At 44.6% G+C, this 13107-nt stretch overlaps 1 protein-coding gene across 12 annotated transcripts in view; it reads right to left on the reverse strand.

The window, feature by feature from the left end:
• bptf (bromodomain PHD finger transcription factor) overlaps positions 1 to 4936 on the reverse strand; it is a 112471-nt gene extending 107535 nt beyond the window's left edge. For 11 of the 12 annotated variants that reach the window (XM_078401423.1, XM_078401420.1, XM_078401424.1 and 8 more), the window contains exon 1: positions 2033 to 2776. In XM_078401423.1, coding sequence (XP_078257549.1) covers positions 2033 to 2519 — 487 coding nt within the window. In that variant the 5' untranslated portion in view covers positions 2520 to 2776. Of the gene's footprint in view, positions 1 to 2032; positions 2777 to 4739 lie in introns of those variants that run through there. The other variant, XM_078401426.1, reaches the window with a different exon arrangement.
• Positions 4937 to 13107: the final 8171 nt, after the last annotated feature.

Consider the following 13107-nt stretch of genomic DNA (forward strand, 5'->3'; position numbering starts at 1 on the left):
AAATTAACAAGTATTTTAGCCTTTCACCAGCTCCATAGGTGGATGGAAAATAAGAGAACCAACAATCAACAATCAGTGCTTTCTTCCAGAATCATAAATTCACCTCTGGTAATGAAGAGAAATATATTTCAATAAAATTTAATGTTGATTTTCCCCTACAAAGCAAGACCATACAAGCGGTTGCAAAGCTTCAATGCCTCATAGCAATGTCAATGCAGGGAGATGGGATAGAAAAGAGAGAAAGAGGGGAAAGCCCCAGGCCCTGAAATACAAAAGAGAGATGTGCTTTTGAAAGAAATAAGAAAGATAAAGTATTCCAAAAGAATGTTCCAAAGAGGAGATACACTACAACTGGGAAATAAGCAGAGACATGCAAATAATGTATTAATAACATACAGGTTATAAAAAATTGGAGAAATGCACTCATGTAGAGATAAAATTATGGGCTTTGAAAATAATTAAGTTACTTAAAATAAAAGTAGTGGGTTACAGGGATGTTAAGGAAAGTGGAAATGGGTATACAAAACTCTTCCTAGGAAAGGACCTAGGCTGACTGCTGAATTAGTTAATGTTTCCAAAGGGAAGAGAGCATTAAAGGTAATTCTGAAGTGCTTTTAGTTCAGATTTTGGTTTCAGTTGCACAAAGTGAACACCATGGAAAACCAGGCCTGTTGTAGAAGAAGGAACTGTACTTTTGGTGGCTGACAATGCAGAAAAGGCAAGTTAACCCATCTTCAAACACAATTGCACATCACTGGAATGCAAAGGACAAGAGCTGAAGCCTGTAATATTTAAATGTAGGTAAGAATTCAAATTTGTTTTGCAAACCAAAATGTAAAATTCATTATTAAAAACTGTAGGTGATCCCAAAGTAAACAACTGATAAGTAGTTATGGTACACGGATCAATGGAAAACATACTGTGACCTATTTTGATAACATCAGATTTATTCTGAAGTCAGATCCAACTTACCTTTAATACAACTGAGAAAACATGGGTATTGGGAAAAAAAGTTTTTAGTTTAAGAAGTTACCAATTATTTGAAAGTTTTGTTGCATTAGTAACAAGATTATTTGAAACTGTACTTGACTTTTAATTAAAAAACAAATCTGAAGTAATTTCCAAATATTCATGCAGAAATTGATTTATTTTTAAAAGTATGATGCAAAATATTTGAAAATAATTATCTGTGGCACTATATTTAGAAAATCTAAACAAAATTTCAAAATTCAAATATGTTTTAATTAATTTCCATTCATAACTATGTCATGATTAAAATATCTGGTTTTGCATCTGGTTACCAACTTTATTAAAATATTGATATTAAACAGATATTAACTCTATATTTCAATTGGAGAAATTCCTTCAAAGCTGCCATGACTGAAGTCTTGTCTTAAAACATCAAAATTGTTGCTTTCTTGATAAATACAACAGATTACCAAGCTTGCCCATGTTGTGATGCAATTCCAATCTTCAAATTTACAGTTTTTGATTCTTTCCTTTAAATTTTAAACAAATTTTAAACTACAGCAAAGATAGAAACTCAAAATTAAACTGTCAGGATAAAATTAAAAAATCTCAGTACTGTATTCTTCCTTTCCCAGATGTCAGAAACATCTGGCCTGTCAAGGTTGTCGCTCTAAACATCATCCACTACCAACCCCCTCCACTCCCAACTTTCTAACAACGCTGCAGCAGGTGTACAGCAAGACAAGTTCCCAGTGTACATTATTTTTTGGCACATCCCAATCATTCAACGATGTTAGTTAGAACAAGCTATCCACTATGATCTAACCCATTCAACTTCAGATCACCATGACAGCTTGGTTGATTAAATTTTTCAACTAAAAAAAAAACTTGCCACACTTTTGTAAATGTCACTTAATGGCAACTGTTGCATGCATGGTTCCAAAGGAGTTTGATGAGCTATGCATCCACAAGTGCTACTTGCAAACAATGCAACCAAACCTGACGTTTAGCTGATGATCTAACCATATCGTTAGGATGGAAGGAAAGCTCCTGTTGATGTTACCTGGAGTACTGCTGTAAGTGCTGTGACTCCTGAAGCTGCTCTCTGTGCAATAGCTCGCATCATCCTCCTCTTCCTCGTCTTCCTCCTCCTCGCTGGCCTGGTGGTAATCCGAATCCTGCTCGTCGTCCTCCACCTTCTCTCGCTCATCCTCCTCCTCGTCGTCGTCCTCTTCCGACATCAAGCTCTCGACGTCCTCCTCGCTTTCGTGGTCGTCGTAGATCACTTTGTTGACGGCCAGCTTGTGGGACCTGCCGCCCTGCCGCACCACCGCCGACCGGGCCTTGCCCCGAGTCGTTGTCTTACCCCCTCTCGGGGTCCGACTCCCTCTGCCGCCAGCTTCGGCTGATGAATGATTGCCTCTCTTGTCGGCTCCTCTGCCCCTGCCCGTGCCGGCGGCCCGGTACCTCAGGCTGCCCGCCGGCCCGCCGCCACCTGCGGCCGGCGAAACATCGAGCGTCTTGGGCGGCCTACCTCTCCTCCCTCTCATGGCGTTCAATCGGCTTGTTAAACACCCCTCCCCTCCCCTTCCCTTCCCTCCTCTCACTATTTACCCCCCCTTTCCCCCCTCAGCGGGGACCTTCCCGCACACAATGTTGGGATTTATTATTATTATTATTATTTTGCTCCACAAGAGTCCGTTCGCGGCCGGTGGGCGGGAGTGAAGGCGCCGAGCCCCACGCCCTCGGGATTATTATTATTATTATTGTTGTTATTTCTCCTTCTCTCCCTGACTCTTCCCCCACCCCCACCCTCCCTCCTCCCTCCTCCCTCCCCTCCTCCTCTCTCTCTCGCCTCCCGCTTCACTCCGATCTTCCGGCATCCATGTTGTATTCGGGGATCGCCGCCATTTTTGTCAGCCAGTCAACTGGTCACGTGAGCGCCTCCCTCGCTCCCCTCCCCCGTCCGTCCCTGCGCGCGCCCGCCCGCCTGCCTGCCCCGGCTCCCAGGACCCGCGCGCGCGCGCGCGCCCGCGCACCCCGCCACTCCAGTGTTTATGGTCGTGTGTCCCCATACAACAATGACATTCTCACTGGCAGCTGCAGCACAGAATGTGTAAACATGGTGCACTGTAAACCATATAATAAACAAGAACAAAAGTTCAGTGTATATGCATATGTATCTATGTGTACATATCTATGTATATCTATGTGTACATATATGTGTATCTACCCACACAAAGTTCAGTGTATATACATATATGCGTGTGCATGTATATACACACAACGTTCAGTGCATGTATATACACACAACGTTCAGTGCATGTACATACGTGTGTGTAAATACACACTCCCACACACACGAAGTTCAGTGTATCTTTATATATGCGTGTGCATGTATATACACACACACAACGTTCAGTGCATATACATACGTGTGTAAGAAAATAACTGAAGATGCTGGTACAAATCGAAGGTATTTATTTCACAAAATGCTAGAGTAACTGAGTAGGTCAGGCAGCATCTCAAGAGAGAAGGAATGGGTGACGATTTGGGTCGAAACGTCACCCATTCCTTCTCCAATGAGATGCTGCCTGACCTACATATGTGTGTAAATACATCTCCCACACACACGAAGTTCAGTATATATACATGCACACAATATATATCGGGGACATATGACAATAAACCACTCGAGTGTTTTATTTTTATATATGGGGGAATTGGTTTAGTCTTCATTGCACTATTATTGTTGTGTTTGTGTGTACACATTAAAAAATAGTGCCAAGAAAAGACAAAACCAATGACCCCAAGTCCACGTAGATCAGAGCCTAATCGGAGGTTGTAGTGTTAAATAGCCTGATAGCTGCAGGGCTTACACAGGCCGCTTGCAAACCCCCATCTCTTGCATTAAAAAAAAAGCAATTATTGACAAAAGTATTTTATTTAAACACTGCCTAGTCCGACACCATGTCACGATTGGACGCACGCATCACACACACACCGAGAAAGTTTTTTTTTGCAGTTTTCCTTTTGCTTATATATTTATATCTGAACAAAGTTTATTTTTAAAACCCCTGCAAATAAAATGGACGAATGATACAACCAACTGGAAAAATACTGCAATATTTGTCCCTGCATTTTGTGCAGAATGATATTATTTATGCTCCTTTCTTTAACAACAAAAAAAAGTGCGAAATAAAAACGATTGATTTTATTTGTGGCCTGGCTTTATTTGTGGTCCGACTCATTACATTAAACACATTTTGCATTGAATCTGAACGGCTTGGGATATAAACGGAAACTTGTCTCCCCTTTCTTTGCAAGAAACGCGACGAGCTGTGTGTGCATTTCACGATTGGTTACTGTTGTCTCCAACCGGAGGTAGAGACTGCAAAGAGGAGAGAGAGAGAGAGAGAGAGAGTGTGGAATAATTTCCGCCCTTCCTCCTGGCGATCTGTTCTTAAATATTTAAAAACAAAACACCCCGAGTTACAGTGAGGCCGTCAGGTTCTTTAACACTTTATTAGTTCGGACTTTAAATCAAAGCAAGGGCTGGGGGGCTGGGGGATTGGCGGCAAGAGCACAGAACCTATCAATGCACTCGTAACACTGAACCCATGGCAACAGCCAATGTAAAGGTCCCTTCCAGAGAGGAAAAAAACACACAAAATAAAACAACAAATTCTGCAAAGGAGACTTCCAATGTTGAAATACACGAGTCTATTTGTTACACGCTACAATTACAGAGCATTTGCAGCCATGCCTACCGTGCTTAAGCATTTTATCCTCCTTTGTGGACCTCTTAGATACATCCTGGGTGAAAAGTTCATTGGCCACTCGGATACAAAACGTGGCACCCGACCTGAGCCCCGATCCCACCGATCCAATTGCCGAGCCGCATCTAATGCCTGGCCGCCGCTCAGGCGGGTGGACCATCCGTGCCCGAGATCCCCATCGCCCCACCCGTCATTCGGGGCTCGTCCCGAAAACCACAAACGCTCCCGGAGTTGAACTTGGTTCATGCATCTCCACAAACAGGGATGTTCCATGCGTCTGCACCAGCAGGGACGTTTTTGCCTGGTGGAGCAACCTAGAACCAAGGGGGAGGCACAAGGAACGGCAGATGCTGGGAATATTGAGCAAAACACAAAGTGTTGGGGGTCCTCAAAGGGCCAGGCAGCACCTGTGGAAGGAATGGGACAGGTTAGAACCTCGGGACCACGCAAAATCTGGGGTCAGGCAGTCCCTTCCCCTCCCACTCTGGGAGAGCTCCCCCCCACTCACCATCAACAACAACACAGCCACATCTGTGGAGTCATTTAAGTTCCTTGGGACCATCATTTCCAGGGACCTTAAATGGGGGGCCACCATCGACTCCACAGTCGAAAAGGCCCAACAGAGGATGATACTTCCTGTGGCAGCTGAGAAAACACAATCTGCCACAGGCAATGAGGGTCCAGTTCTTTACTGCCATCATAGAGTCTGTCCTCACCTTCTCCATCAATGGTCTGGTTTGGCTCAACCACCAAGCACGACATCCGGAGCCTGCAGCGCATTGTTCGATCAGCCAAGAAGGTTGTTGGCTGTAAGCTTCTTCCCCCATCGACGAACTGTACACTGCAAGGGTCAGGAAGCGAGCGGGTAAGATCATCTCTGACCCCTCTCAGCCTGGCCACAAACTCTTTGAAGCACTTCCCTCTGGAAGGCGACTCTGGACTGTCAAAGCCGCCACAGCCAGACATAAAAACAGTTTTTTTCCCACGAGCAAAAGTCTGTAGCCTCCTTTTGCTCTGGTATTTTATTTAAATCTTCACATGTTTAAATTATAATGTTTTATTCTTAATTGTTTATTATATATCGTGTTGTTACTTGCGAGCAAAGCACCAGGCAAATTCCTTGTATGTAACAGTCCTGGATCTCACCATCTCCATCACAGGAGACAGACTAGTCAAGTCAAGTCAATTTTATTTGTATAGCACATTTAAAAACAACCCACGTTGACCAAAGTGCTGCACATCTGATTAGGAAAAAAAAAAAGAAACATACAGTGGCAGGCAGCCAAACACAACGGCGCGGCCATCTTGAACAAAATGTTTAACTAAAGCAGAATGGTGTCCCACGGCCGCGCCGCACCGGGCGATGGAAGGCCCAGCGGCCGAGCCGCACCGGGCGCTGTTCAGTCCCGCGGCCGAGCCGCGCCGGGCGATGGAAGGCCCCGCGGAAGAGACCTAAAAAAAAAGAAAGATTTCCCCCACCCACACCCACCCCCCCCACATACCCACGTGAGTGAGAACAGACCACCACAATAGAGGCATGGAGTCATACAGCATGGAAACAGGCCCTTTGGCCCAACTTGCCTATGCTGGCCAATATGCCCCATCTACACGAGTCCCACCTGCCAACACTTGGCCCATAACCCTCTAAACTAATCTTATCCATGTTCCTGTCCAAATGTCTCTTAAATGTTAGGATAGTACCTCCATAAAACTAACTATTCCAACAGCTTGTTCCATATACCCACCATCCTTTGTGTAAAAAAGTTACACCTCGACCGACATCTACTACAAACCCACTGACTCCCACAACTATCTTGACTACACTTCTTCCCACCCGGTCTCATCAAAAAGTCTATAGGCAGACGGTTGGACAAAGGTAAGAGATGAAAAGGAGACAAAATTGTGTCAGATAAAGAGATAAGAGGAGTGAAATGTAACACCAGAGGGAGAGATATACGTGGAAGAGCAGGGGGTTGGGTGAATTCAGAGGGAGAAAGAATGTATTCACCCGAGGGTTGGCAAATCTAGGAATCTTTCTACGTTCCCTGGGTACTTTCCCCTGCAACCGCAGGAGATGCAACACCTGTCCCTTTACCTCCCCCTTGCTCCAGCCAAGGACCCAGACGGTCTTTCCAGGTGAGGCAGAGGTTCACCTGCACCTCCTCCAACCTCATCTACTGTATCCGCTGTTCCAGGTGTCAACTTCTCTATATCGGCGAGACAAAGCACAGGCTCGCCGATCGTTTCGCTGAACACCTCCGCTCCGTCCATCTTAACCAACCTGTAGGAGCCATTTTGCATTTATTAGTTATTTTTGATTATTATTATTATTACCTTGTATCCTGCTGTAGTTTGGACACTATAGAGTTAATGCGATGCTTACGTAGGGGCTGGGCGGAGCTAGAGTACGGGCAGTTTGGGTACTTGCTGTGAATGTGTGTGAGCCGGGAGGTGCTGACAGAGGTTCAGCCAAAGGCTCCGCCAAAAGATTTATTAGCCAAGATGTAATCGGCTGTAAGATCTTATTAACAAGAAGATTAATACATACTCCGCCAAAGTTATATCTGACAATTCGTATCGAGCGCATAGACTGGTAAGATATGGAATTTTACCTAGGAGATTAATAACCAGTCGATGACAAGAGATATGCCAATATGTTTATTGCACCAAATAAAGAAGACTAACTATCAAATGTCGAGGAGGATCTCTGTTATTATTTGTTCGAGTCATTACGCTTATCGCTCACCCGGTCTATGCAAGTGGCAGCTTGGGAGCTAATTGATAGACAAGCAGCTGGCCGCTACACAACCTGATCTCCCGGTGGCTCAGCACTTCAACTCCCCCTCCCATTCCCAATCTGACATTTCTTTCCTGGGCCTCCTCCATTGCCAGAGTGAGGCCCAGTGCAAATTGGAGGAACAGCACCTCATATTTCGCTTGGGTAGTTTACACTCCAGCGGTATCAACATTGACTTCTCTCACTTCAGATAGTTCCTGCTTTCCCTCTCTATCCCCTCCCCCTTCCCAGTTCTCCCACCAGTCTTCCTGTCTCCGACTACATCCTATCTTTGTCACGCCCCATCCCCTGACATCAGTCTGAAGAAGGGTCTCGACCCGAAACGTCACCCATTCCTTCGCTCCAGAGATGCTGCCTGACCGGCTGAGTTACTCCAGCATCTTGTGTCTACCTTCGATTTAAATCAGCATCTGCAGTTTTTTTCCTACTTTCCACCTCTGGGTTGCATTCGCTGAGTTATTAGGGGCCAATATGCATAATTTTGTAGGGGGAGATTGGTGTATAAACAAAATGTTTTATTGGATTAACTAGCAGGAAGGTCAAGGCCCAAGATCAGTCCAGTCAAGATCTTGAATACAAAAATCTTCTGGATGTTTCAACATGCTGATCCACGATACTGATATCCATGAATGTTTTCAAAAATTGTTTGCCAGTGCACATACAGATGATAAATATTTCAAAACAATAACACCTTCCACAAACTATCTGACCATTCCTGCTATTTGTGAAAGTTATCTGCAAATTAGCTACCCCACAATTTCACAAAGTGGTGACGGGCCATCAAAGGCTGAAAAGCACTTTCTGGGTAACTATTGGCACACCTTGGGTATGCAAGCAAAGTATTTCGCTGTGACTTGTTACATGTGACAATAAAGTATTCAATTCAATTCAAACAACCCAAGATGGATTTGAAAGGCACTTTCAAATTGCAAAGAAAAGAGTGCTGGAATAACTCAGCAGGTCAGGCAGCATCTCTGGGGGTTGACACAAAATGCTGGAGTAACTCAGCGGGACAGGCAGCATCTCAGGAGAAAAGTAATAGGTGACCTTTTGGGTCGAGACCCTTCTTCAGACTGAGCTCGGGGGGGGGGGGGGGGAAGAGGGGGGTGAACAGGGATAGGCTACATTTCAAGTTGGGTCTCTTCTTCAGACTCATGACTACTTCTCTTTTCTCTAAGTAATTCAATTTAAAACATGGGTTTTAAATTTGGTATTTAGTTTACATTTACAAAATTTCAAAAAATTCACCTAACAAATAAGCACCACTGTTTAAAACCAAGACAAAATCTCTTGAATAAAAAAAACCTTTATTTCAATGGTACTAGAAGTTAACATTTTAAAACTGGATTAATAATTCAGCAGGTTTACTCTTCCAAAATAATGCAAATTATATCTCACCTCAACAACATAAAAATCTAAATAAAGTTATATTTAAAACAAAATGGAAAGAGCAATTGAATGTTTTTTTTTTTAAACCACCATCATATTAAGGAAAGGTAATTCATCCTTACCTGTTCCAAGCTGTAAGTGACCTAATTTCCACTCCAACATGATTAGAACATAGAACAGTACAAGAACAGACCCTTCCGCCCACAATGTCTGTGCCAAATATGATGTTAAGACCAACTCTTGTCTGCCTGCACATAATCCATGTCCCACCATTCCCTACATATCCAGACACACATCCAAAAGTCTCTTAACTGCCACTATCGTATCTGCTTCCACCACCACCCCAGCACTCACCACCATCTGTGTAGAAAACCTGCCCCACACATTTCCTTTAAAGTTTGCCCCTCTCATCTTTGAAACTATGTCCTCTAGTATTTCATATTCCCATCCTGATAAAAAGGTTCTGACTGTCTTTCCTGACTATGCCTCTCATAATTTTATATACTTCTATCAGGTCTCCCCTCAACCTCCAGTGTTCCAGAGAAAACAATCCAAGTTTGTCCAAACTCTCCCTGTAGTTGACATCCCCTCATCCAGGCACATTCTGGTAAACCACCTTGCACCCTTTTCGAAAACCCCCACAACCTATTGATTGATTATTAACTACTAACTGCTCTCTATATTAATTTAACATACTCAGCTGGGTCATGTGGTGTTTAGCACTCAAACAAGTGGTTCAGGAAACTGCCCTCATCTCTGGGTCAACTACCTAAGCACCAGGCTTGGCAACAATGCCCACATTCTGTGAATGCTTTTTTAAGAAAGTACCTCCCAATAGTTCAGTGAATCGCAGCAAAATTAGAAGTGGCGGGGAGAAACATCTTGCGCTGTAGAGATGTGATCATGCATCAAAACAGCCCATTCAAGAGCTACAGCAGTGGTGGGATGCAATGGCCCTCATTAATACTCCATTGTGAACAGGGACAGGTGACACTGGATAACAAGCTGCCCTTCTTAAAGGGAAACCACACATAACTGCAATATTATATATTTAAAATTAAATTCAAACATTGTTGTTGTAGTTATCAATGTCTCTTTGGCATGGTCAGCATGGATTAGCTGCACCACCAGAGACATTTAATCAGGCTGATTGATTCCTCTCCCCAAACCCAATCACTGGTTGAAAGGACCAGACAGGAGTAGAACAATTTCATCATCACTCCATCCCACCACCTCATCTGTGTCCACCCATCACTTGCCAAGCTTTGTCCTACCCCCCCCACCTCTCTTTTCCAGCTTTCACCCCCCACCCCTCCCCCTACTCCATCAGTCTGAAGAAGGGTCCTGACCCAAAACGTCATGTCCATCCCCTCCACAGATGTTGTCTGACTCGCTGAGTCCCTCCAGCACTTTGTGTCGCCAATTGTTGTAATGCTTGTCTGTTGAAACCTAGTCTCACTTTGTACGACCACACTCAGGTGAGCATACAAAATATTGGGCAGCGAAAGCTGGGTAGTTCGTCAAGCTTATCCCGGGTTTATAATGTCAAGACATCAGGACCCAATGGTTCAATGCTTCTTTAATATCACATGTCGAGCAAGGTACACTGAAACTCTTTTTTTGCATACAGTTCAGTAAGTAATACCATGCTGAAGCACAGTCGCCAATTAGAACAAAATGTAAAGATATAGTCCACTGAGACGGTATGCAAGATTTGCCATTTTCACAGTCTAGTCCGGTCCCTGCACTCGGTCTCCTGGAGCGGGGCCCGATCCAGGCGAACCCCAGGCTGCTGCAGGGCCTACAAACTTCCCCTCCGTCTGAATCATCCAGTGAACTGCCGTCCCTCTCCTTGCCTGGCCACCTTCAGTCTTTGTGGTCTGGGGGCGCCTCCTGCAGCTGACCATAAGGGCGTGGAAGCTAAGACCCCGGTTCTCTTACCTTCCCTTTGCTCTTCATAATCATAATCATAATTATACTTTATTAGCCAAGTATGTTTTGCAACATACGAGGAATTTCATTTGCTATACAGTTTTTTATTGCATGCTATCAAAAAAGTTCAGATATACATAAATAGATACAATAAGTTCAAACGCAAATACAATAGATAGAGCAAAAGGGAAGATACTGAGTGTAGAATGTAGTTCTCAGCATTGTGGCGCATCAGTTTGTTAGACAAAGCCCCATGCCCGCAATGGGGTAGAGGTGAATCGGACAGTACCCTAACCTATGGAAGGACCATTCATAAGCCTGATAACAGAAGGGAAGAAACCATTCCTGAGTCTGGTGGTGTGCGCTTTCAAGCTTCTGTACCTTCTGCTCAATGGAAGTAGGGAGGAGGAGTGACCGGGGTGGGACCAGTCAAGATTCTTTCAAGAACTTTGGAAGAACCACATTGGTTTTTAAAGAGGTGTCAAAACCATTCAATCTAGGAAATTTCAGTGGCTGACTTTACATAAACCAATCAAGAAATAACTCATGCATTCTCATCAATGTGGAAAATGACTAGATGTTGTTATCTAAACCGAACAAGCAGACAGTGATAGAATAGACACAAAATGCTGGAGTAACTCAGCGGGACAGATAGCATCTCTGGAGAGGAAGATTGGGTGATGTTTCGGGTCAAGACCCTTCTTCAGACTAGTCAGGGTAAAGCCCAGGTACCTTCCCCTGTAACTGCAGGAGATGCAACACCTGTCCCTATACCTCCTCCCTCAACTCTGTCTGGGGACCCCGACAGTCCTTTCTGGTTAGGCAGAGGCTCACTTGCACCTCCTCCAACCTCATCTACTGTATCCGTTGTTCAAGATGTGGACTCTTATACATCGGCGAAACCAAATGTAGACTGAAGGTCGTTTCGCTGAACATCTTCGCTCAGTCTGCCCGGACCTACCTGATGTCCCGGTTGTCAAACAATTTAATTCCCCTTCTGAAGAAGGGTCTTGACCTGAAACGTCACCCATTCCTTTTCTCCAGAGATGCTGCCCGACTCGCTGAGTTACTACAGCATTTTTTGTCTACCTTTAATTCCCCTTCCCATTCCCACACTGACCTTTCCGTCCTAGGCCTCCCCCATTGACAGAGTGAGGCTAAACGCAAATTGGAGGACCCGCTGAATTCCTCCAGATTCCTGCATCTGTCGTTTCTCGTGTCTCCAACTTCCAGTGTCTGTCAGCTTCGATCACTGGATGCGGGCGATTTGAAAAAAAACTTATGTCCGGGGATGTTGAGAATTTTATGAATTTATGATTGTTTTTGTTTTCCTGTTCAGAATTTTGTAAAGATCAATACATATTTCCATAATATAGCTACCACAAATTGAATCGGTTGCTACAATGTGAGTAGAATTGGGGAGTAAGAGGACATTGAACGCAGTACGGTAAACACAAAATGTTGGGGAGTAACTCAGCGGGACAGGCAGCATCTCTGGAGTTTAAAGAAGGGTCTCGACCCGAAACTTCACCCTTTCTTCTCTGTGTTTGTCCCGTTGAGTTACTCCACTCCAGCATTTTGTGTCTCCGGTGTAAACCAGCATCTGACAATAGACAATAGGTGCAGGAGGAGGCCATTCAGCCCCTCGAGCCAGCACCGCCATTCAATGTGATCATTGTCAATCAGTACCCCATTCCTGCCTTCTCCCCATACCCCCTGACTCCGCTATCCTTAAGAGCTCTATCTAGTTCTCTCTTGAATGCATTCAGAGAATTGGCCTCCACTGCCTTCTGAGGCAGAGAATTCCACAGATTCACAACTCTCTGACTGAAAAAGTTTTTCCTCATCTCAGTTCTAAATGGCCTACCCCTTATTCTTAAACTGTGGCCCCTTGATCTGGACTCCCCCAACATTGGGAACATGTTTCCTGCCTCTAACGTGTCCCAACCCCTTAATAATCTTATACGTTTCGATAAGATCTCCTCTCATCCTTCTAAATTCCAGTGTATCTGTAATTTTCTTCCTACACATTGAATGTTGGTTGCGAGAGAGCCGAGGCTGTGGGACGTGCAGTTGTATGAACGAATGAAGCACCGAGTGACTGTGGGGGGGGGGGGGGGGGGGGGGGGGAGACAGGGACACCCCGATTGCAACATTGACGCTCGCGCGCCAGAAATAGAACGTTCTGTATTGCAACACTCGGAGGCTACAACAAATGGCAACAGCGCGTTCCACCCATCG

This window comes from Rhinoraja longicauda, chromosome 6 (assembly GCF_053455715.1).
Source record: "Rhinoraja longicauda isolate Sanriku21f chromosome 6, sRhiLon1.1, whole genome shotgun sequence".
Lineage (NCBI taxonomy): Eukaryota > Metazoa > Chordata > Chondrichthyes > Rajiformes > Arhynchobatidae > Rhinoraja > Rhinoraja longicauda.